We start from the raw sequence: 26,067 nt of genomic DNA on the forward strand, positions 1-26,067 counted from the left end.
GGTAATGCTAGTCCACAGTAATACTATTGAGTATACTAAATGAGTAAAACTCATTTTAAAAGAAGGAATAGTTATTGAGCATATAGTCACTGTAAATTTTGAGGTGCTCAGATTAGTGCGGTTCTTAATTTTGAGTGCCTAGCAATGCCTGATTTAAAACAAATGTGAAATGGTTGTGTCCATTAGCATTAATAGTAGGGTATAAGAAAGCATCAGACTTTCACAAAGTCCTGCAGACGTTCTAGGTAAAGGGTTTCTTGTGTTTCCATATACGTTTTGAACAAAACAGATTAATCATTTTTGTTGACATGCTTGATCTGTGTTCTGTTTGGGAGATGATCACACTGCCTTTAGTAGGCAGATTTCTAGTAATTATTGTGGACCTGTGTTAATCTGTGAATATCTAGTTTAAATTTCATGTGTTTGAGCAGTTTGTGTATCCTGAAATATAAAAGAGACTTTTTTCAAAGAATGCAGAGATATGAATATTCCCTGAGCCCATTCTTTTTCTGCAAGGATATAATAACAAAAAGTGAGACATTATGAATGTAGATAGCAAAAGAAAGACCAAAACCGAATTATGTAACTACCATTGGAAGGGTATTGAATACAACTGGAACTGTTCCTGGTGATGGAGGCTTTTTGAGCATTGAGCAGGAAAGTCCCTTTCTTACAGTTTATAAGTGATCTTGGAATATCTGCCACTGATTCAAATGTGAGTGCCCTGATCAAGTTATTTGGATCAGCTGATAACATACTAGCTTGGCAAGTCTGGGCTTAGTGGAAATCATCATTCCATAGCTCACATTCTACCACAAGAGGACGTAGTATGAGAAGGAGATCGGACTTTCTAGTGATGTATCTGCTTAAAATCTGAAATCCTTATCTGATTTTATCATCTAGGAAACAGGATAAGACAGCTACAAGCGCAGTTTCCAACAACTGAATCTTCTGTCCCCTCTGGACAATGGATTTGAACCAGCTTGTGTCCTGGCAATCAGCTGTTTTCCTTCCCGGGTGTTCTAACATGTATTGTAGAAACCCTGGCTATAATTACAGCAGTCATTCTGGAGAGATCGTGCTGACTTCCTGACCATGTTAATTAATTAACAAAGGTATATATAAATGAACCAAAACCTTTTAGGAACCTTGCCTGTTGTTTAGCAGATTTCCAAGACAGTATTCAAAGCATTGCCAGATTCCCCACAAAACATAGAGCACTTTTCTCCCACTTCATGTCATGAGTAGTCACAGCAGCAAAAATGGAATTCAGGTTGGTGAAAGGCCATCTCAGGGACGGAGTCCAACATATTTAACCCTTTTGGACACATAGCTTATTCAGTTTCCATACTGCAACTGTGTGCATCAAGATTGTCAAATATAATTCCTGAACATGAGACAGAACAAGTGTCTTTTTTTCATCTACTTCCATGTAGGCAGCTGGCTGAAACTGTTTGTAGGTGAAAGAAGCCAGTGAACCAAGGCTACATTGGCCTTTTGGGAACCAAAAGTTTATGCTTTCAGTGCAACTGTCAGTTTCTAGGGATAGTAGTCAGCTCCAATTAATAAATAATATTCATTAATGTATTACAAATTTCTACCGCTACAAGTTTTTTCAATTCAAATCCCAACAGGCTCTGGTGGCACTTTATGGTGCTAGGCTGTATGTCCTTGTATGTAGTGCCAGTTATCAGATGTTTCCTTACAGCCCCTCCAGTTATGCCTTAGAACGAGCTCTTCTTCAGTGAATTACCAAGTAGACAAGTATTGTTATCAATACTAAACTAATGACTTAAAGCAACAAACCCAAAAAAATAGGCTTCTTTTTTCCTTCTTCCTTTACAGAGATACTAAGTATATGATAGTGAACTCAGAGATTCTATGTCGCTGTCTAAGGATGCTAGTCCAGGGCATTGTACTTCCATACACAAATGTCCCACAGCAGTTATTTTCCTCAGTTTCTGAATCAAAGTGCCATGTCATATTTAGCAGGGGAGAGGGGGTAAGAGAGATGGAGAATAAAATCAATTTGGTATCTTAAAACTCTCTGTTACTTGGCAGTTGGGAGAGGTGTGTCTGAAAAATAAAATACTTATTAATATGCCAACATTTTGCTGTTTATGAAACCCCACACATTGGTTTACTTATGTAATTATCAACAGCAATAGGGCCCATAAAAATATACCACTGACATAGAATTGGCAATAGGAGCATGGATTGCCTTTTGATGTTTTATTGGACTGTTATGGGTCATTGGGCATTAGATTCAGTAATATTCAACCTCAGAATTCTGAGTCATCACGGACAGTACAAAAAGTGAAAAGCTTTACTCAAGATGAATCCAAGTCCAGCGTCAGCATTCAGTGCCATCTACCTCTAGTGAAGAGTAGTCTTGTTATACACTTCTCCATCAATTTGTGTTATTCCAACAGATTTTCACATTTAAGAGAGACCACACTATTTATTGCAGTTGTTCTGTAGTGCAGCTCTGGTGCTGAGGCCTGCTTCAGGTGATCATTCTAACTTGGACACAACTGCTGAATACCAAGGACAGATATTTTCTCCAGGTCTGAAACTGCTGCATCAAGTAGTCAACGGGGAATGCTAAGTAGCATGGACATTATTCTCCTGCCATAGCCCAATAAATATGAAGCAATTAATCTCCTACTAAAGATACTTGTGTTCCAGACATAAGGGTTTCTCAGTTCAGTATAGGTCTCATGTAAGATGGTGTAGCTTAGACCTAATTCAGACCTTGTTAGCAAAGATGTGTGATTATCTACTTACTCAGGTAGATGGGCCTCTTGTTTAAAGCCTGTTTTCACTGATTTTGAGTTGTTAGCCACCCTAGGTATGTGTGCTCTGTTTTCTGTCAGTCCTCTTTATTGAAGAGTAACAAAAGATGGCTCATTTACCTCTTGTTTAAATCTGGTTTTACCTGTGATCCTACCCTCTGTTCAGCACCGGTGGCATGACAAGTGGAATGCTCTGCCTCCTTTGGGGTTCTCTAGTATAATACGGGCATAGACATACTGGAACGAGTCCAGTGGAGAGCCAAAAGATGATTAAGAGATTGGAGCATCAAGGAGAGGCTGAGACATCTGCAAGTGTTTAGCCTGAGGAAGGGACAATTTGGGGTGATTTTATCAATGTGTATAAACACCTGATGGGAAGCAGTAAAGAGGATGGAACCAGACACTTCTGAGTTGCCTCCACTGAACAGACAAGGCCGTGGGAATAAGTTGAAATGTAATAAATTCTGTTTAAACCTGAGAAGATACTTTTTTACTGTGGGGAGGGTTGAACACTGGAGCAGGTGGTCCAGAGAGGTTATTGAGTCTCTGTCTGTGGAAATAAATCAAAATATGACTGGACGGTGTCCTCATTAATCTGTTCTAGTTGACCTTGCTTTGAGCAGAGAAGTTGGACTAGGTGATCTCTTTCATTTGGTGAAAATGTAGTGAAATCGTGTTTCAGGTTCTAACCAACTTTAATTTTCATATTACAATAATTTTTCAGTGTGTTTGTAAAACTTGTGAAAATTGTGTTCCAGCAAACTGCATTGCATTGGAGTGCCTACTACAATAACCCAGAGCATGTGAAACTTCTCATAAAACATGATTCAAATATTGGAATCCCTGATATTGAAGGAAAAATCCCACTTCACTGGGCAGCTAACAACAAGGACCCTAGTGCAATTCACACAGTGAAATGTATTCTGGTAAGAAAGTCTATTGTATATAACATTTTCTGTATTTACTATTTTACTCTGTAGAAATATTTTTATTCTCTTGAAATTTTTTATTTTAGTCCACTGACTCTTTGAGAACGAAATGGTTTGCTTTTCCTAATATCCAGAATTTTATTAAAAAAAAATCTTAACTATTTTTTCTCTCTTGAAAGGGGTTTCTTCTGAGTTCTACAGAAAAATGTCTTTAACTCATGGACTATGTGTGTGCTCTTAATTAGTTTGATATATGTAACTTCATTTCAAGAGTAAGGGAGGGAGGACAGGCTTGCAAATTTTCATAGTTAAAATGGCCAGTCATACTGATCATTTCAGTTGCATCTTGCAACTGATTTCTTTGTTATGTGTCTTTTCTTCATTATTTGAAAGGTTTTTTTCTTAGTTAACTGTGCTGAAAAGTCTAGTTTAATTTGGCCTTTCAAGTCAGAATTCTGAGAAATACTTGATCAAGTATCAGTCAGCCCACAATCAGTTTGTTGAAAGACCTTCCACTATTTTTGTGGACGGATTTAATACTTTTTGCCTTGATGGCATATTTTCTCTTTTTACAGTGTTTCAGTTTCATTTTCTACAATGACAGAAATAATGGGTACAATGAAATCATATGCTCAGCTTGATTTTTACCTCGGTTTTTATTTTGTAGAAATCTGTGAACTTCATTAACATGGAAAGATAAAGAAGTCTCAATTGAAATTTTCTCTCCCATTACAACAATCTTCCTGTCTCTTTGTCTTTCAAAGATCTTTCAGAACTAGACACATAGTGATTGTATGCCAGCTAGTAGGACTTACATGTCTGTCTCCCTGATTTGCTGGAAAGTTGAGAATTTAAGTGTGGCATGTGAAAACTTGCTTTGCTTTTCTCCAAATCACATCAGCAATCTTACAGTTAGTGATACCTTTTTTTACTATAAAAATAGTTTTTGAGAAGTTTCCAGTGTTAAAGCAATTTTATTTCTGTGTTACTTCTGTTTATTCAAGATGTTTGTAATTTGTACTTAGTTGTGAAGTAATTTGTTAAAAACAAAATTTGGTCCACACTAGAGAAATAAATTTGCTGAAAAGTATGTAAGGATATGTGTATTCAAAACAGACATTTTCAAATGTTAGTTAGTCAAGACAAATGTTTTTAATAGTTGTGCTGTGTTGGCTTCAGTCAACAGCCTAACACCTGCACAGCTGCTGATTTACCTCCCCTCTTGCAAGACAGAGAAAATAGAAGGAAGACAAGAAGACTTGTGGGTGAAGATAATGGCAATTCAGTATAGAAAGCAAAAGCTGCATGCAAAAAAGGAAATTTATTCCCATCAGCAGGCAGATGTTAGCCACTCCCAGGAAAGTGGAAAAAGAGTTTCATGAAGCATGCTTAATTGTGCTTGGGAAGGCAAATGGTGTAGCCATGGGCATCCTCCCTGCCCTCCCCCTGTCCCTGAGCTATTTTGCTGCACATATTATATGGTATGGAATATTGCTTGGGTTAGATTGTGTCAACTGTCCCAGCTGTGTCCTGTAGCAGTCTCTTGCCCACCCCCAAACCACTCACTGGGGGAAGCAGGGTAACAGGACAGGGCAGGGCATAAAAAGGAGAAATCCTTAATGCTGTGCAAGCACTATTCAGTAACAGCCAAAAGATAGGTATGTTATCAACAGTTTTAATCAGAAATATAAAGCCCAGCACCATACCTGCTGCTGCAAGGAAAATTAACTCTGTCTCATTGAGATGCACTACATACAAAGGGTTAAAAATACCTGTCTCCATACTGGAGGTGTTCTCAAAGTTTTTCTTTAGGTAATACAGAATCGTGGTCATGCCTGGGTTTTTTGTTTTGTTTTGTTTTTAAAAACTCTGACAGTTAAAAGAATCATAGAATAGTTTGTGTTGAAAGGAAACTTTTAAAGGTCATCTAGTCCAACTCCCCCCTGTGATAGAGAGGGACATCTTCAGCTAGATCAGGGTCCCACCCAACCCTTTGAACACTCCCAGGAATGGGACATCCACAGCTTCTCTGGGCAACCTGGTACAGTGCCTCACCACCCTCACAGTAAAGAATTTCTTCCTAATATCCAATCTATACCTACCCTATTTCAGATTAAAATCATTCTGCCTTGTGCTATCACTATATGCCCTTGAAAAAGGACCTCTCCAGCTTTCTTCCCCTTTCAGGTAGTGGAAGGCTGTTGTAAGGTCTCCCCAGAGCCTACTCTTCTCCAGGCTGAACAATCCCAGCTGTCGGAGTCTTTCCTCATAGGAGAGGTGATCCCGCCTTCTAATCATCTTTGTGGCCCTCTTCTGGATTCACTCCAACAGGTTGATATCCTTCCTGTACTGGGGGACCCCAGAGCTGGATGAAGTACTCCAAGTGGAGTCTCAGAGGAGAGAGTAGAGGAGCAGAATCACCTCCCTCAACCTGCTGGCCATGCTCTTTTTGGTGCAGCTCAGAACACAAGTGGCTTTCTGGGCTGTTAATGCCCATTGCTGGCTCATGTCCAGCCTTTCATCCACCAGCACTCCCATGTCCTTCTTGGCAGGGTTGCTCTCGGTCTTTCATCCCCCAGCCTGTATTGGTACAGGAGGTTGCCCCAACCCAGGTGCAGCACCTTGCACTTGGTTTTGTTCAACTTCCCGAGTTTCCCATGGGCCCACTTCCTGAGCTTGTCCAAGTCGCTCTGGATGGTATCCAATCCCTTAGGTTTGTCAGCTGTACCACTCAGCTTGGTGTTGTCTGAAGACTTACTAAGGGTGCACTTGATCCCTTTGTCTGTGTCATTGATGCATACATTAAATATCACTGGTTCCATTGTAGCCCCTGAGGGACACCAGTTGTCATCGATATCCATTGGGACATTGAGATGGTGACTACTACTCTGGATGCAGCAGTTCTTTATCTACCTGAGAGTCTATCTTTAACACTGTGGAAGAATTCCCCAGAAAATTATTTTTCTCTAGTGCCCTACTTGGAATTCTCCAGTGCTGCTTTACAAAAACTTGACAAAAGTTTAGTTGCTTTAGTTTTATTGAGATAGCAGTCTATGGTACTGACAAATATTGTCTTGTTTTTCTGTAGTCTGCCTTTGGATGTGGCCATTTATTGTCTCCTGTCAATAAGGTCATCTTTCTGTTTGATATTTGTATAGTACAAAGTCCGTTGATATTGCCAAAATAAACAATAATGAAAAGAGCTCAACTGAATTCTGAAGAAATAGATTGGGTTTGCAGGGGTCACAGTTATGCACAAATTGGTTATATCTAATATTGAATTCCATGAAATACAGCGAAAATGGAACTCAACATATGTAGAAAGTAAATGTGAAGCAGAGAGAAACTCTAATCTGGAGATCCTCTCATGGTCAACTTCCTTTTCCACCTTTCCAGATTCAGCAGTGCTTGATTACATGAAAAACGTTGGGAAGATTTAAGGAGAAAAGAACAGAATAAGGTTCCATTAATATGATGGAAGCAACTGCTTAGTACTCTCTGTCTGTTTTGTATCTCTTCTCTTTATTTATTCTTCATGGTAAGAGACATGACGTTTATTTATACCACACTTTCCATTATTATTTACAATTCCATTGTTCTAATTGCCACAGAAAAATGCTTAGCTTCTGTTTCTTCTGTGTATTTTTCTTAAAATATTAATACAGTATGACAGTTTAATTATAGCTAGTTTTAGACCAAACCCACTGAAATTCCAAAGAAATTATACTCTTGAATGTAGGCAGAAAGAAGCCTAGAAAATTTCAGTGTAAGTGGCCAAAAATTTCAAAGCACACAAGAACTTTTAGACTAGAATATAAATTAGAAGATTCTTTACCATTTTGCAAAAGTAACATTTTTTACTGTGGGGGATATGTTTTTGGCAACATCAGTGACTTCAAGCGAGGAGTTTTAGGAGTCATTTATTTAGTATGTTCTTGTGCTTCTGGAAGGCTTGAAGGTTAGGTATCAGGATTACATCAATAAATTATAGGTAAAGTAAAGAAGCATTTGCTTTCTTGTTGGTCCATTTTGTTCAAAGATGTTTTCCTCTCAGTAATAACTTCTGTGCATATCGTCATTCATATTTAGTCATTCTTAAAAGTGATTCTGACAAACGGAGTTTTTGCAGTGGGCTCTATACTCCCCCTGCTGATGTCTATGAATAGACAAAAAGTAAGCATATTATCAGTTATCTTTTTCTTGAAAATTCTTAAGGCTGGGGAAGAACATACAATTTTTCACAGAACTGTACTGGTTCAGGTAAATGCTTTTGAATGCTTATTGTAAGAAGTGTTATACATGCTTTGTTGTGGTTTGTGCATGTAACAATATCAATTTCAATTGTATTTAGTTGAGAGTCACATTTATCATTTTTTAATGTTTTTTAATAGATCATCTGTTACTGTACTAGATGTATTAACTCCAGTATGTTCCAAGTATGTTAGTTTTTTTCTCTAGGAAAATGTGGCTAACACTACTGATATCTAATCTAAAACTGATGAAGTTTTTTAAATGTGAGACAGGCAACTTAATTAGCACTTAATTAGCATTGGCAGATGTTATTCCTAAACCACTCTCCATCATCTTTGAAAAGTCACGGAGAACAGGAAAGCCAAGGACTGGAGGAAAGCCAATGTCACTCCAGTGTCTTCAGAAAGGGAAGAAGGATGACCCAGGAAACTACAGGCCATTCAGCATCGCCTCAGTCCCCGGAAAGGATGCACTGCCAGCAGGTTACAGGAGGTGATTTTGCCCCTCTACTCAGCCCTGACAAGGCGGGATCTGGAGTCCTGTCTCCAGTTCTGGGCTCCCCAGTTCAAGAAAAACCAGGAGCTATTGGAGAGGGCCCAGCCAAGTGCTATGAAGGTGATGAGGGGACTGTAGCATCTCTTTTAGGAGGAAAGGCTGAAAGAGCTGAAACTGTTCAGCCTGAAAAAGAGACAACTGAGAGGGAATCTTATCAATATATACAAATATCTTAAGTGTGGGTGTCAAGAGGATGGAGCCAGACTTCTCAGTAGTGCCCAGTGACAGGATAAGGGGCAACGAGCACGAACTGAAACATGAGAGGTTCCATCTGAATATGAAGAAAAACTTCCTTACTGTGAGGGTGACTGAGCATTGGAACAGGCTGCCCAGAAAGGTGATGGAGTCTTCTCTGGACATACTCAAAACCCACCTGGACTTGATTCTATGCAACCTGCTCCAGATGAACCTGCTTTAGCAGGGGGTTGGACTAGATGATCTCCAATGCCAACTATGGTGTGATTCTCTGTTTTACATACAGTATGCTAAGTATGTAAATGTTTAGCTCTAGAAAATTTACATTAATCAAATATTAGGAGGTTTAAGTTGACACTGTAAGAAGGTAAAACAGTAAGAAACAAAGAATCAGGGCATTGCAGAGTTGAAGTTACTACTGCAGTATTAACTTAGCCAGATTGCACTTAGAAAATATGGTGAAATCTACTTGTCCTAGTTAGAACAGCTGGGACCAGTTCATCATTGTATGGGTGTAACCCAAAACTGTGTATTCTACAGCCTTCCATGCCATTTCCCAGAAACTGTTATCAATGAACCATTTACACCATCTGCCCATAGAACCTGACTCCTCAGGCTATAAACTAGGTGCTAAGAGGCCTGTGAGATAGGAGGGTGCTCTTGTCCTCATGCCCATTGAGGAACCTCCCACCCTGAGGGAGGTACTGGGCATTCCTGCCTGAACTGGAAGATATATAATCTTGGAGTCTTGGGACCTTTTTTAACCACTTGTGGGATCCTGAGGAAGACTGCTCTCAACCAGACTACAACCACCACTCTCGACTGGACTGCAACCACCACCCTTGACTGGACTGCAATCACCACTCTTGACCAGACTGCAATCACCACTCTCACCAACAGGTTTTCCCCTCTCCTTTTACTTTGGACTCAGGGGGCCCAAGGAACACCACTCTGTTCATGCCCCAGGGTGCTGGGTTATACGTTTGTGGGTTAAACCCAATTGTTTTTCTGTATAATCATACTTACTGTATTATTTTATTAAATTGTTATTCTGCCTTGTAATCTCTCTTTTGAGTTGAGTTCATTTCCCCTGCTGGTTTACCTTTAAACCAGCACACTACTCTAAATGTATTCTTTTTTTTATCCGTTACATAGAAAATATAGAATGTACAACTTAGGTCAATTAATATTTGAATAGAAACTGTAACTCTGGAATTTCTTGACTTTCTTCTTGATTTATCGTTCTCAATGTTAGATGTTTGTTTTCTGTGTACTAGTTTCTACACATCAAATAATGCAAATGCAAGTGATTTTATGGCCTATTTGTGTACCTAGTGAAGTCAATAGGAAAAATTGCTATTAGTTTAGTTAGAAAGGGATCAGGAACTTGCTTTAACTGTTAACAAGCTGCACTGATCACAGTCTCTCACTCCTCTTTCATAATTATATTGTAATATATAGCATGGCTCTGTATTTTCAGGAGGATTGCTTTTTTCAGTTATCATGGACTAAAATCCACTCTAGCATTGGAAGTTAAAAATCTCAGGACTACATTCCTTTTTTCTTTTGCACAAGGTTCACATGACTTTAGTGTATTATTCTGAATTGGTGGAGATAGAACAGCAGACTGACTCCCTATAGTTTATTTAAACTCTCGTTTTGACATTCTGCTTCTGCTCTAGATGTTTAACGTCCTGCATCCCGAGTTTCTATTGTATTAGCATTAACCTTTTTCTTTAGTGATACCTCTTTTTTTTTTTCAGGAAAGTTAAGTTTAAAGCTTGTATTTCATGGGCCTTTATGATACTCAACATTTGGAGATCTCTACAATGCTAAAATGATATTCATTTGTGTCTGTTGTGTTCTTTTGCTGGAGAAAGTAATGAAGAGAAATCTCTGTAGAAAAATGTCATGAGAGAGGAAATTATCATAGCACAAAACTATATATCTAGGAGCCTTATGTGAAAGTAATTTAGCCTATTTTTTAAGAAAGGTGATGAAAGCTCAAGTTATGTGTGTTAGTGCCTATGTTATGTGATCATGATACTTTAAAAGATTTTCTTGAATTCAAAATTAAGCCCATTACAAGTAGATGCATTCATTAGAAGTACTCTCTAACTTTTATCCTGTCTGCTAGAGACCTTGACATCTCCTTTAGAAATACTTTGGGGGTGTAAAATGCTAGAAAAATATTATAAAGAAAGCCATAAGATTAACTTGTGCAAAAAGGGGAGTGTTCTAGGTGAAAACATGAAGATATGTACATCATTTTCATCATAGAAAATCATACAAGAAGATCTAGTTATTTTCTCAAGAGTCTGAGTTAGTATTTTAAAAATCTGTGTAAGGAGCCACTTGTAAAACAAACTGGTAGAACTACAGGGTTTATACTAGAAATCAGGTCTGGTACAATAATACAGTATAAAAAAGTTCTGTAAGAAATACTTGAAAGTAGTCTATATGGTGACAAAAGTATTTGGTTGTAGAGCTATAGTCTACTGAACAAGGACAGTTTATCTCCTTAATATAAGACTAAAAAAATATCTGTAAAGAGTATGTAGTTCTTCTCTTCAATTGAAATATCTTTCAATTTTGTGTTGATTTTTTTTAAAGGAAGCTGCACCTACAGAATCTCTGCTTAACTGGCAAGACTATGAAGGACGAACTCCCCTTCATTTTGCTGTTGCAGATGGGAATGTAGCAGTTGTCGATGTCCTGACCTCCTACGAAGGCTGCAATGTAACATCTTATGACAACTTGTTTCGAACTCCCCTTCACTGGGCAGCCTTACTTGGTAAACTGGACAATGCTGAAATCATTTAGTCATTAATTGACTGTAGTGTTTAATCTTTGTCTGTGATTTTTATTTCATTCCAGCCTGACATTAAGCAAACTAATCTTCTAGAACAATAGTAGTTTCTGCTAGACCAAGAGCAGGAGTTTGTGTGTCAATTGCTTGTTTTAGCTTCAGATTCTCTATGAAGCACTGTAAAATGCAATACTTCAGGAGGCTATATATGCTGATGGTTTAAGAACAGTTAGAGCACACTGAGATGTTCTGGCATATGTGGCTTTGATCATGGGTTAAAAAAGCCAGTGGTACAGTGGTGTCTGAAGTGGTGTGTGCACACGCCAGCATGAATGCAAGACAATCTATTGGAGTACATGAAGAAAATATCAGAACTTGTTTATTTTTTATCTGAAAAAAATTAGAGAACTTTACTAATATTTCATGTATGGATTGATGCTAGTACCCTCACTTGGGCCACGTGTAAGATGGTCACATAGGGTTTGTGAGGTGCCTGAGAGAGGAGAGTAGCTCCACAACACAAAGCGATTGACAGTGGCATCATCAGTTGTGTTCACTTTCAGCCTATTGTGATGTATTGCAGTTTATGTGTGCTCAGTTAAGTGGATTTATGATTATATTATCTAGTTTTTATTAAACTACCCCTCACAAAATAAACAAATGACTTAAAAAGATTCCCACAAAGAAACCACAGATAATCAGATAATACCAGCACAAGTGAACAACAAAAAAATGGCAGAGCTGGCACTTCTACTTCTAGAAAAAGCTCTTTATCAGTCACGTTATGACAATCTAATCAGATCTTACAAGTTTTATTCAAAAAAGGGGTTTTTTCTGTTCAGATTGTTACCCTGAGACTCAGATGCTCTGTAAATTTTAACCTTGCGTATGTGAATTCTGCACAGTTTGATTTTACAGGTTACAAAGCTGGATCTTTGCAAAACAAGTTAAAACTTGATTAAATAGAAAAAGTCTTAATGCAGGGAAAGACAAACCATAAAATTATAGCCACAAAAATAATATGATTTAGAAAACTGACTTCCTATTTTCCATTCTTCTATGTGCAGGAGGAAAAATAATCACCATGTACTAGATAAAAGAATCTTCAAACAGTCTCTCTCCCCTTTTAACAGGCTTCATCCCAATGACCCTTTGGGACACTGCAAACAAAGAATGCCAATAAAAGAATCATACTGCTCACTGGAGCAAGTTACTGCAACTCCAGTGACAATATACATGTAGTTTGGTTATGTTTATTAAAAAAAAAAAAAAAAGAAAAGAAAAAAATAAGGATGTTCTCAAATTTGCATTTGCGTTGAAGTAGGGGTATTGAATATTTACAGAGAAATTATGAAGCATTTTAAGTGTCATAGGATCAGTCTCCCAAAGAAATACTCATTACACTTGGTTCTGCCCAAGAAGCAAAATTTATTGTGTTTTGAAATTGATTGTATTTAAGAGAGAAGTTTTGTCTCTTGGAAAAATGGATTGTCTAATCAATGTAGAATAAAGGGCGAAGATGTGCCAAGACCTCCAAGAGTACTTTGTGAACTTGATGAGATCTCTAGGTGGCACAGGCCCTTGGGGAACTTGTGGTTGGTAAATCATTATTAATTTTTATGCTTCTGGTTTTAAGCTAAATACTAAATGTTATATGTAGATCTCAAGGAGACTAAGATGTTATATATAGGTTAACAGTAGGAAATTTAAAGTAGTGCAGGGTTACAGCCACAGAAACAACAGTTCTTGACTTCAAGAAATAAGTTTTAATCCTTACATTAATGTCCAAGTGAGATCCATCTTTGCACCAATTTGTTTACTGTTGCACACAATACAAATTTTTTTTCAACTCCCTCAAACCTTCTTTCCCGTAGATGATTCAGCTAGGCCTCCTGTCCTAATTAGAGAGTTAAATTCCCTTTTTCTAGTTGTCTGTCCTGAAAGTTCAGGCAACTGTTTTTCAGGCTTAGTACTCCTATGGTTTTCCTGCTAGAATTGCACTCCAAATCAACTTCTCCCAGTGCACCTCACTTTACTTCTAATAGTCTTCAGGTGGGAAGAGCATAGCAACATTACATCTCTTCTTTTTATGCTTTCAAGCAAGCATATGAATGGATCAGTTGACTTTAGTAGCAATATACTATACTCTGTTTTCCTGTCTATGAAGTCAATATAAATTTTACCCATCCCTCAAAAATGTTGTGATTTTAATCTAAAAATATTCTAATCTGTTTTGATGGAAGGAGTTGTGTGTGAGTTTGTTGTTTATGGTACCTGGTAGTAGACTGAACTCCAGATTCTGATACACATTTTCAGTTGAAATTTTGGTTAAACAAATCCTAAGTAAAGAATTTGCACTTGATTTCTGTAAAACAATGTGACCTATGATGAAATTGTCAATGTTAGTTTAGCCTGTCTTTTAATGTACAAATAATGGAGAAATGCTCATCATCATCAGTCTATGATTACTTTACTGTTTCTGACTGACCTGTCACTCAAATGCAGTGTCTCAGCTGAATTGTCATAAGCTTTTTCTGGAAAAGTTCAACTAATTCGTTGCAAAGTTTTGGTTTGGTTTGGTTTGTTGTGTTTTTTTCTTTTTTTTTTTTTTAATATTGAGATGTTTAACTTTAGGATTTGATATTTATCTGGTTTTATTATGTTATTTTTCTCAGGTCATGCACAGATTGTCCATCTCTTATTAGAAAGAAATAAGTTTGGAACCATCCCATCTGATAGTCAAGGTGCAACACCCCTACATTATGCAGCGCAGAGCAACTTTGCTGTAGGTAGCACATACCCTAAATGTGAAGTAAATGTATTTTGCTGAAATATTTATAGTGTAACAAAGTGTTTGAGTTGTTTTTGAAATCATATAAGCACGGTGTTGTTGGCATGAGTTTAATTCAAACTTTTCCTATGTTATGTGATATAAGTGTGGTTAATTTCAAACTATTAAAAATAGGTTTTAAAAAAACTAACTTGCTGTACAAAGAAAGGCACTTTGAGCTATATATTTGCATCGGGACACACAATGGTCATTCAGGTGCTTCAACAGAAAGCAGAATGGCACCTACCTTTTTACAGTCCTTTTACTTTTTAAGGCTCATTGTAGCAAAATCTAAGCAGTTATAAGCAGTATTTAGAGTAAGATGACCTGTATGAGTATTTACACAGCTGCTGCAGTACCAGTCAAACCAGTCTTTGCATTCAAGAAGGTGATTAACTTAGGAATATTTGGTATTATGAATGAGCTGTTGTCTCATAAAGCATGGCTGAAGAGTTGAGTAACTTTTATCGTAATTCTTCAGGAGCACTATATTTTTAAGTTTTTAAAATGTTTTTTAAATTCAGACAACAAAGAAAATTGGTTTCTCAGACGGCCTAATTCTTACTTTGGTATAATAGGTATTTTTTTCCCAGAGCAAGATCAGATACACTACAACCAAGTATAAAACTCAGCAGTTTAATGATTGCTGGTCATAGATGTTACAGAAATAGTTCTCAAGTGCTGGAATTTATGAAAGCTTTTCTCAAGCTCCCTGCCCCTCATAGATTTCATAACCTTCCTTTATAAAAAGGGTTATTTAGTGCCTAATTAATGTAGTTATGTAGTCCATATTGCAAAATTTTCTTAACAGGGATACTAATTTAGGTCTTTCTTGCATACCTGCATGTTAATTTTATCTGGAAGTACAATTGAAAGAGGGAACTGACCAATGTCTGTTAATGCTACAGCTGACACCTCATGCCTCCTTCTGAGAGTGAGTTTTGGGAGTTGGGTGGGGTATTTTTGGAGTTGATCTTTAGTAAGACCATCCAGATATTTTTTAAATTCAGACTTTTGTTGAAGTATACTTTTGTGTATAATTTTTACTTTTTTAGATAATTATTTTTTGATGCTGGTTATTGTCTGTTGTGGGGTATGTACTATTTGGGTCTAACTCACACACCTAAAGTATTTGTGTTGTAAAAGGCTTTCTTTCAAGTTTGAGTTAACTCTTAGATAGAATGCTTGTATTTACTATCTGGTGATTAACTCTGCATTCTTTTATCTTTTTTCTTTTCTTTTCTATATTGATACATTTCTAAAAAACGATTTTTCATACTGGCTTCCCTTCTCTGGGCTTGATTCAGTTGATTGAAATATCTTCATTATGTTGCTGCCTTTTGATCTCATCAACCAGGCAAATATAATATCATTTAGGTTTTTTATGGAAAAATAAAGTACGTGGTGGAATCAGACATTCTTTAGTAATCTTGTGTACTTACAATGAATGTACTGTTTGCCATCTTACACGAAGAAACAAACAGGAGAGTTTCATTTAGATCTGCAAGCCTCTTTTATCTGGAGACATGTTCAAAAGCCCTTGCCTAAATTATGTCTGGAGCCTCTCTCTGTTTTTACTAGTCCAGTTGTTTCAGAGCACCACTGTTTGCTTTTTTTTTTCTCCATTATATGCATATCACTGAGTAATTCTCATCACTGCATTCCATATACATAGTCACATAACTGAGTGGAGACACATCCATGTTCTGGCATATAGAGTAACAACTCTATATTTACAGTTTGAGATTCACGTTGTTGTTCTATTCAGTCTGCCCAAGTTTGGATAGGTGTGGTATGTTCCTCAGTTAGGTCCTTAGTCCCTAAGACGAAGACAGTTAGTTCTTTTGTGTTTATTGTAAATATTTGCATGGCTTTCAGTTTTATTTGCTTCAATATTTTGTTCTTTCTTCTGTTTTTTGCTGGTTACTTCCTATAATATGACATTTTTGGTTTTTTTAAAGACTGAAGAGATTTAACCAACTCTTAATTTATGTGAAGAATTTGTTCCCTAGGACTAACTTATCCCCACTTACTACAGACAGGAAAAATTCTAGAAGAGAAGTTACCTAATATAACCCCCCAAATAGGTTGCCTGAAATTTAGATGGTCTAGAATGCCCAAATAAACATGTCTTTTTAAATTCATGTGTGAAGGAAGATGCTCTATTTGTATTGACTTCAGTATGCAGAATGCAGAGCTAAATATATTTTTTTCCTGAATTTTTCCAGAAGAATCCAAAGCAATGTACTTTCCTTTCACATACTCATATAGATAGATCTAGTAAATGAAATGTGGATACCCCATCTTATTCTTAAATATTCAAAAATAATATTTAGTACTTTTCAGAGTTTCCTGATTGCACAAAATAAAGTGATACAGGTTTACCTCTATGCTTTACTGTTATTTTTCAACTTTGTTGTTTTTTATGGGTTTTTCTCCACTTTTTTCAACAGTGCTAAAATACTTGTGATCTTACATAACAAAATACATGTAGAATTAAGCTGACTGGTACTTCTATTTTCTGAGTTCTTAATCATCCTGTTGTAATTTAATTTTACTTTGCTTTCAAATTGTGATAACTTCATTTTGGAAAATGACGATTATAGCACTGTGGGATTTTCTTCCATTTTTTTCCAATTAAAAACTGTAGAAAGGAAAGAGTAGTTGAAAGAAACGCTGCTTGGCTAAACTTAATGGAAAAATAAAATTACTAATTTGTATTTTTCGAATATGTGCCTTAATATTGAAGAAGTGCAGCCTCCACAGTGCTTTTTGCTTTTCAGGATTTCAAGCAGTGCAGAGTGTTGGTAGGGGGCTGCCCTAACAAGAAGCCATTTGTGTCTGAGGTATAGTGGTGGTCACAGAGCTATAAACACATGCTGGTTTGTGTGGAAGGCTTAATGCTTCCATTTCTCATCGTTTCTGGCTGGACCTTTGTACAATAAATTGATAGTTCAGACCTAAATTCACAAAGCTGTGAGGATCTTAGATCATATTAACATAAGATAAATGAGAAATTCCCAATTTCTTTAGAGGGATGAAATTATAAGTAGTAGTGAAAATAAATTCAAACTTATCAATAGTACTTGGTTATTTAAGCACCTTTGTGATTATTAGCATTTAATTCCTTATAGACAAGAAACTCTCATCCTATCCAGAGCAGTGATAGAGCTATTTTGGGGTCACATAGGGAGAGGGCTAAAATAGTGTTAATACTAAATTGTCAATGTAAAGTAAAATAACAAAACCTGCGATTTTTTCAGTTTTTATTGGCTAGCCTATCAGAAAACATCTTCAGAGATGTTTTCTAGCTGTTAAACACACAGCCTTTTAAGGCATTGGATAGAAAAAGGAAAATCTTCTCCTTATTCTTTTTCTAGTACTTGTAACTTTCTCTTCCTTCCTTTCCTGTGTGACTTATTAAGAATCTAGGAGCAGATTAAAAAAGTGGACTTGTTTACTGAGAGCTTAACACAAACACAACATTTGAAGAAATAAATCTGTTTGCTTTGATTTAAATAGAGATTTTAGTGTAACAGTTACAGAGGAAAGTCTCAACTCAGTTGTAAAGATTTTCTTAATCTTTTCTGATTTATAATATTTAAGTAATTAGGAACCTGTTGATATTATTAAATATTAGGAAATATATCTGTGTTGCCCCAAAAGTATTTTTTTTAATAGTCAAATTATTAGGGTTTGACAAAGTAAAATATTTGCATGTGCAGTTATATTTGTAATGGGAGAAAAAAATATGTTGGAAGAATATTTCGAAGGGACATTATTTTCAGGGGAGGTTCAGGTTGGACATCAGGAGGAATTTCCTCACAGAAAGGATGATTAGACATTGGAGTGTGCTGCCCAGGGACGTGGTGGAATCACTGTCCCCGGAGGTGTTTAAGGAAAGACTGGATGTGGTGCTCAGTGCCATGGTCTGGTTGGCAGGGTGGTGTTTGGTGAAAAGGTTGGACTTGATGATCTCAGAGGTCTTTTCCAACCTAGATGATTCTGTGATTTTTATCATCATTGTATTGCAGTAATGTTTTGATAAACCAGTAATATTTTTCCCATTGCTTTCTTCTCAGTGACTACAGTGTCTTTTTCTTCATTATGATGAACACATGATGTCTGACAGTAAAAAGAAAAAATTATGAAATAAATGACAGTGTTAAACTCCTAGTTAAGAATGCACTATGATTATTGGTGAGGAAAAAGGCATAGCAGAAAATACAGTGCTCCTGTTGAGTTATTACTCTTTATAAACATGAAAAGGAAAAACTAAGCTTTGATTTGCTTCATAAACAGCTAAATGAGACACAGTAGTTTCTTGTTATTACAGATTCCCTTAAATCTTAATTTCAACAGTATTTCTTTTCAGGAAACAGTTGAAGTATTTTTGAAACATCCTTCTGTAAAAGATGACTCAGATCTTGAGGGAAGAACATCCTTCATGTGGGCAGCTGGCAAAGGCAGTGATGATGTTATTAGGACTATGCTGACTTTAAAATTGGATATTGATATCAATATGACAGACAAATACGCTGGCACAGGTAAGATGCTTTACAGCAAAGAGCCACTGGACATTTCTGGTCAGTGTGATTTCCATCAGAAAAAAACATTTTTAGAAGCTATATTAGTCTTTTCCTGGATGCGTGCTTTAATCCTGAAAATATTTCTGCATTAGTTTAATTATGTATGAGTGTCAATTCTTTGCCTTATTGTGGCAAAGAAACAAACCTTTTCTTCATGGATTGTATCAGTTAATTTGAAATATAGCAAGAAGTACTGCTATGCTGCTACCTAGATCTGGATCCTGGAAAAGGGAGAGCTGTTCTGTATTTTGAAGAATAAAATGAAATATAATTGCATAAAAAGCCCTCCCTGAAAATGCCTATTAAAATGTATTTGTCAATAAATACATACTTTGAAACAATATAGAGCAAACTAACCAGTGAAGTGGCTAAATTATCATCATGAAAATCGTAAGTACCATAGTTGTTTGTAAAGGTAGTGTAATGAAGATTAGAGCTATTGCACTTCTGTTGTCCAAAAAGTGAGTCAAACTTGATATCCCCCAAGTTTATCACCCCATTATCTGCCCAGAGCAAAAGATAGGTATGCAGCACAGTGATTCAGGATTCAAGCATGCAAGTCATGAAATTCAAAATTTCTGTATAATATAGGAATTTATCTCATTCATGAAAAAATATAAGAATTTGTGGTATAAATATTGTACTTACGTAATGTTTTCAACAAAAACAGGATAACAATTCTGACAGGTGTCAAAGTGTTTCTGCATTATTTATAGAAAAAGAGGAGACTGTGGATATATTGGGCATAAATTGGAGGGGTTTGATAGCAGGAAGCTTCAAACAGTAAGATGTGTAGGAGGAGGTCAGGAACTACCCAGTGCCACACAGAGCCAGGTCACAATGTTAGAAGTTAAGTGCAAAACTGTATACCTGTGTATAATAAGTAGTAAAATGACAGCCAAGCTCATAGTCAGACCACACGTCCATGAATAATACAATAAATACAATAAAGGGCATTTCTCCTATGTAATTTTAAACAGATAAGAATGTATAATTGCAATGTTTGTTTATATAAATTTTCATGTATTTGTTGACTGCATACATATGCAAACTAGCCTAATCTGCATGGTTAGATTTAGGAAACTTACAGTGTCTCAACCAAGAAATAAAGATATGAGTTTAACAGCTTTTCTCTTTTCAGAGTGCACTTTGAATAACATACAAATGGTAAATAAATGTCACGTCAGGGTTGTGTGGTTCAGGATTTTTAAACGTAGATTGTATGAATATTATTTTCATATTAAAATTTGAATTTCTTTCATTTTCTTTGGTGATATGCTGGGTCTCAACAAAAAGCAAAATACACTTAACATAAAATTCTATTCAAATATCTAAATTCTTGCTTTTCTTACAATTTAGCACACTGAAAAATAATCAGTCTTTCCAAGTTGTGGTAGTTTGTAATTTTGAGTTTAAGAAATACTGCAACAAATAAAATATCAGTCTTCATGTTTAATGACTTTAAAAGCTATATACTCTATGATTGTATTCATTTCATCTTTTATCAGTCTTACCTACATTTGCTACTTCTTGACAGTTCCCTTTTAAATACTTTACAGTACTTGTTTCAGACCTTAAGGTGGAGTAATGTAGTTACTGTGCAAACCTCCTTACGAAAGGTTTTCTTCTTTGCAGACAGTACTCACATACCGTGTTTCTGAAATTACTCAGGTCTGGATTTCATGCTTGAATAATTCAGGTGGTTGGGCTTATTATCTTTCGGTCTTAAACCTTTTGTAGCAGTGATATGTAATCACTTCTTAATCTTGATTTTGTTGTAGGACTTTTAATCCAAGGAACTGAATAGGTTTTCCATTTACTTTAAAGTGCCATTGTGGAGAACACACGAATAGTCTTAAAGTGGGGAACTTTGCTGTTTGTCGCTTGCTGTCGAGCAACCTGAACTAAACCATTGTGCAAGCAAGTGCAGTAGCATGGGCTTTATTATAGGGAGCTGCAAACATTAAAGGAAGCGCACCAGTAAATCACTCTCTGATTTTTTTTTTTACAAAGGTTCTTAATCATTCCCAATTTTTGGTAAGGGAAAAGTAGCGTTGCATTCTGATGGGAAACTATGCACTAGTAGAAAATAGTGTACATGCCACCGTGCCTGGGATACAGTTGCTGAGGAGAGTTCGAGGTTGTGTGTTTCTGACTTTTGTGTGCAACTCAGTTAAGCTCAGTTATAATGTTGCGTTAACGCAGCCTTTTTGCATTTACTTAAAAAAGAGCAAGCTCTCCATTCAGCTTTGCTAGAACATCGAGACTCTCAGTATTGTGTAGGAGAATGACACCAAGGGAAAGGAATTTCCCTCTTCTCAGAGATCAGCGCTGCAGGAGCATTACAGGGGCAGCTTTATAGCTCTGCCGTCACTGCGCACAATGGAGAGGGCTCTGTCTGTCGGCTGAACAAAGGGCCTATTGTAACCAGCTGGCTGAAGAATCTCTTCAGTCACCGTGACTCCATCACAGAAAATTTGGCTTACAAGAAAATATTGAGCACAAAGTGCGAAACGAGATGCCTGCGTCAGAATGAGTGATAGGGGGGAAGAACCAGCCAAGCTGACACAGCAGCTCTTTTTCTATTGTATTGTTACACACACCCCATGTGTCATCTGATGGAGTGGTTTACTGCCTTTGGTTTCATAAGAAATTCAGGACGAAAACCAGAACCTAGAGTTTACTTTGAGGTCAGACCATGAAAACCAGGCCCTTCCCAATGTACGAAGCGGCAGGGATCTCATTCTTGTTGAATTTCTACTGATAGCCACCCACTCACATGGCTGCTGGAGATGCGCTTATTTTTCATGAGCTCGGTGAGCACTGCTGTGCTTTTTAGCTGCAACAGTTAAACATCAGTGTCATCTCAAAAGCATGATTTCAATTACTAAGGCAGCACTTCTCATAGTGTCTCTGGCTGTGACCCCAGTACCTCATTCATCTGTATCACAGTTCCAGTTGCTATCACTGATATTGAGACTCTGTTTTATGGCAACACACTTCAGCTGGATTAGATTCATGGACAATATGAACAACCTGAGCATTTTATTAGTACCTGTGAAACAGGTTATGCTGGGTTACTGTTTCATAAGGTGTGCGGAGTTGGTACCACTGCTACACAGTAGCTGGCAGATACAAAAAACCAGACTGTTTTGATATTCGGGCTGCGGTTCAAGAAGCAGTTCCTTCTCACGTTGGGCTTTGTGATGTGCATTTCTGTATAATGCCTCTGCTGGATCCTGACCCTGTCTGTTTTAATATTAAACAAATGCATGTAGGTACATAAAACAAGACATGTAGATACTGTTTAGAGCCCCATATTTTTCTGGCTTGAGCACACTCAATTCTCACTAAGGATGAATACCTCTGAAATTTCACATGGAACTCACTTTATTAAATGCACATTTATGAACTGCACTCTTTTGTGTTTTTATTCTAAATTATTTTGGTTTTCTTCATCTTTAAAATATTCCACATGTAAGGCAGTGTGAGAATGTAGGTTGTCTGATTTGATTGCTGACTGTAGGAAATAATCCAAAGCATTTTGAATTCAAATTGTAAATAAAATCACCAGTATATGTGCCCTCCATTGGTTTGAAATCTCACTGCTCTGTGTAGTTCTCCTTTCCTTCAATAAGAATTGTGAACTGGTCAGACTGGTATTCCAACATTTTCCTCAACTCCAGCTGACAGTGCCTGCAGGATGGCAATAGCAACTCCAGTTACAGGACACCGCATCTAGAACTCCGAGTTCTGAAGTATCTGAAGTAGTGTAGTTTTCATTCAACTGAACATCATAAATTGTAGAGATGAGACAAAATGCAATACCTGGTTTGTAATCTTTTTTTTTCCTGAAGAAACCAGGAAGCTGGAGATACTGTGCGTGCAAGATATGATGGCCTTAGTACAAAATTTTGCGTAAAATTTTTTCCAGAAAGGCTGGGGGAGGAGCAGGAACAGCTGGGTGGTAATCTGTAGTTAGTTTTGGTTGAGACAACTTTGTTTATTTGAAAGGAAAAAAAGGTATTTTTAGAAAAGCATTGAAGACATAATTAAAGGTTTCTTTCACTGGTGATGGGCAGTCTCAGAAATGCCACAAAACAGAGGCAGAAGGAAATAATGTAATATTCTCTTAATCAGAAGCTGCTAATCTTCCACAAATCCTCAGAATAAGCCAATCTTGGTAGTGTTAAGCTTAAAATTTCCATTTGTGCAAGTTAGAAACATGTTTCAGGGCTAACAGTTATCCTGCTTATGGCTTATGTGACAAGAAAATGTTGTTATATAATCACTTGCTAGGATTCTTCAGTTTCTTGTGGTTGAAAAGTACCTTTTCCACCAAAATGGTTGAAATGAATTTTTATTTTGACTGTTCTAATTGTGAAATTCCGAAGCTCATGGTATTGTGATTTGTTTTTCCTACTCCTTAATTCTTCTAGCCTTACACGCCGCTGCCCTTTCTGGCCATGTCAGCACAGTGAAATTGCTGTTGGAGCACAAGGCACAGGTAGATGCTCTGGATGTCATGAAGCATACCCCGCTTTTCCGAGCCTGTGAGATGGGACACAAAGAAGTGATACAAACACTCATTAAAGGTCAGCTCTTATGACTTTACAAACTTGTCCGGAGTTCTGGTGCTGCTTTCTGTGGGACTGGGAAATAAAGAGACAGCTGAGCAAGAGGTGGGGGTAGGAAATTGCTTCCCTAAAGCGGGTTTTGTCTATAAGTACTCTTTGTGGGATAACACTAGTAAATGTAAAATATTATCAGATTGTTGTGCAAAATAAGTGTTAAATATAAAACTTTCAAGACTGGGAGAGTTCTTTTCACAGCTCATTTCTGCTCAGGCCCTTGCAAGTACATTCTGGTCTCTCAAAGCAACACTTCCCCCCAGCAGATCATTGTTTTTCTTTCTTTTTTTTTTTTTCTTCATCAGAAAGACCAAATTAAGCTTTCTTCACTTTTGTGAGAAAGCATTTCTAGCCTTCTTTGAAGATTTTTTGACCATTTAAATGAATCTTTATTTTTTAATGCAGATAGCTATCAAAATCCTACATCATTAATATTTTCCTCTGATTGGTTTTTAGAAGCAGTATTTTATTTGTAGACAGAAACAGGTTTTAACAATGTACACAGTGTTAGATAATTGTAAAATATCTGCTGAAGTGTAAGAAGTATGGTGAAACAACAGTGGTATCCTACATGTGAAATTCTGTCATTTTAGCTTCCCAGAAACATCTCCCTCCTACTTCAGACATGATCCCATTTATGGACAGAGGAAGTATCCAGGCTAAAAAGTTGCAAGTTTTCCATCAACCATCCTTTCTTACTGAAAAATCTGCTTCCCTTCATGATCTGCTGAGCATATTTTAACCTCCTGTGAAGCTTTTCCTCCCACTCCCTGTGCCATTTAGCTTTTGTGTGTACAAGAACCTTGTAAACATAATCGAGTTATGTTTAATTATATATTTTATGATATAGACAGTCATCATTGCTGGTTGGTTCAAGCTTTTGTATTTGTGGAGTTTTATTTTTGTACAGAATTTTTACATCTTGCAAGAAGACAGAGAAATTTATTATCTGCATTAAAGAGCTTTAGCATGCTTGAATTAAGAAAAAAATTAAGACTTTTCCAAAAATGATTCTTACACTGTAAATATTTCATCTTGCCTGCATTAGAGATTTAAAACCAGATTGAATCTGAGGTCTAGTGTTTAAAAGTATTTTTCTTGTTAACAAATAAAGGTTTTGCTGACAATTAATAGGCCTGAAACAAGCAGAGGCTAGGTTTTTCAAGGGCATTTGATAAATCTGGAGATTCTAAAGCATCAGAAAGGATTTGAATAACAAAATTCAAATTATTTTCAGAAATACTTGTCTAAATTGTCATTTTACCAAATAAGTTCTGGTTGAACATAAACTTATTCTTTTCTTTTCTTAGCATTCAAAAGTGTTTTCTTTTAATGCTCAAAAATATATTTGCTGTTTCAGGAGGGGCAAGAGTAGATTTGGTTGACCAAGATGGCCATTCACCTCTTCACTGGGCAGCCCTGGGAGGAAATGCTGACGTGTGCCAAATCTTGATAGAAAATAAAATCAACCCTAATGTGCAGGATTATGCAGGTAGAACACCTCTGCAGTGTGCTGCTTATGGAGGTTACATTAACTGCATGGTAGTGTTACTGGAAAACAATGCAGATCCAAATATCCAGGATAAAGAGGTATGTTGTTCTTCACTGAGGTATGTAATTAACTTTAGAATAACCATACATCAAAACATATTCCTTTTCTTCAAGATCCTTCTCTTTTCTGGGACGTAGAAGCATCTTTGCTGCCTCCACTTCAAAAATCTTGTATGAAAAGTAGCATTTTAATGTGCAGCATGAATTGAAGATTTGTATTTTTCCATATCACTTTTGATTTTTCCTTATCAAAGTGTGATTATATGAGGAGTCATATTAATAATCTGTTTTCTTGACTTCTGTGATTCCTTATTAACAGCTCACATAGGAATGTGATTTTATAGTCCAAAATGAGTTTCCTTAGCATAGAGATAGAGCAAGCAAGAAAGTAAGGTATTGCAAGTGAGATTGCACAAGAACTGTTTCAATTACTAATCCACATAAGTATCCATATATGTATACTGTATCCAGGTGAAAAAAAAAAAAGGAACACTGACTAGGTTATATGTTCTTTTGTGCCATTATTCAAGCAGTTAGTGAAATTAGGAGCCAGAGTAATTGTGCAACCTGTAACAGATCTCTTTCTTATATGACATAATTTCTCAGAAGTCGGTAGAACCTCATCAGTCAAAAGAGCTTCACCCAATTTGTTAAATTTTTCTGTACTTATTCTTTGTAGGGCATAGATAATTCCAAGTAATAGAAAAGTGGTTTTCATTATGAGTTCTTTCTTTTGCAAAGAAAGCAACTCTAGAGCTAGTCTCCTAATGCTACTTTTCAGCTGCTTTAGGTGAAAAAACACTAGTGTTGTAATCTTGTTTAAAAAAAAAAAAATTTAAGTGCTGTATTCTTATTTTAATAAAGAAGTTTATTTAGAACTAGTTTGTCCTTCACATCCAGAAAAGCATTGAATTACACTATGATTTACGACT

At 36.6% G+C, this 26,067-nt stretch overlaps 1 protein-coding gene across 10 annotated transcripts in view; it reads left to right on the forward strand.

The window, feature by feature from the left end:
- The window catches only part of INVS (inversin), a 92,685-nt gene that overhangs the window by 40,527 nt on the left and 26,091 nt on the right, over positions 1-26,067 (forward strand). For 9 of the 10 annotated variants that reach the window (XR_010431399.1, XM_064658642.1, XM_064658683.1 and 6 more), the window contains 6 exons: positions 3,554-3,721; positions 11,339-11,519; positions 14,210-14,319; positions 18,740-18,911; positions 23,393-23,548; positions 24,945-25,174. Coding sequence is in view for 9 of the 10 variants with exons in the window: in XM_064658642.1 (XP_064514712.1) it covers positions 3,554-3,721; positions 11,339-11,519; positions 14,210-14,319; positions 18,740-18,911; positions 23,393-23,548; positions 24,945-25,174 (1,017 nt within the window). In the remaining variant the exon portion in view is untranslated. Of the gene's footprint in view, positions 1-3,553; positions 3,722-7,120; positions 7,263-11,338; positions 11,520-14,209; positions 14,320-18,739; positions 18,912-23,392; positions 23,549-24,944; positions 25,175-26,067 lie in introns of those variants that run through there. The other variant, XM_064658708.1, reaches the window with a different exon arrangement.

The sequence above is a fragment of the Pseudopipra pipra genome, chromosome 1, assembly GCF_036250125.1.
Source record: "Pseudopipra pipra isolate bDixPip1 chromosome 1, bDixPip1.hap1, whole genome shotgun sequence".
In the NCBI taxonomy this organism is placed as follows: Eukaryota; Metazoa; Chordata; class Aves; order Passeriformes; family Pipridae; genus Pseudopipra; species Pseudopipra pipra.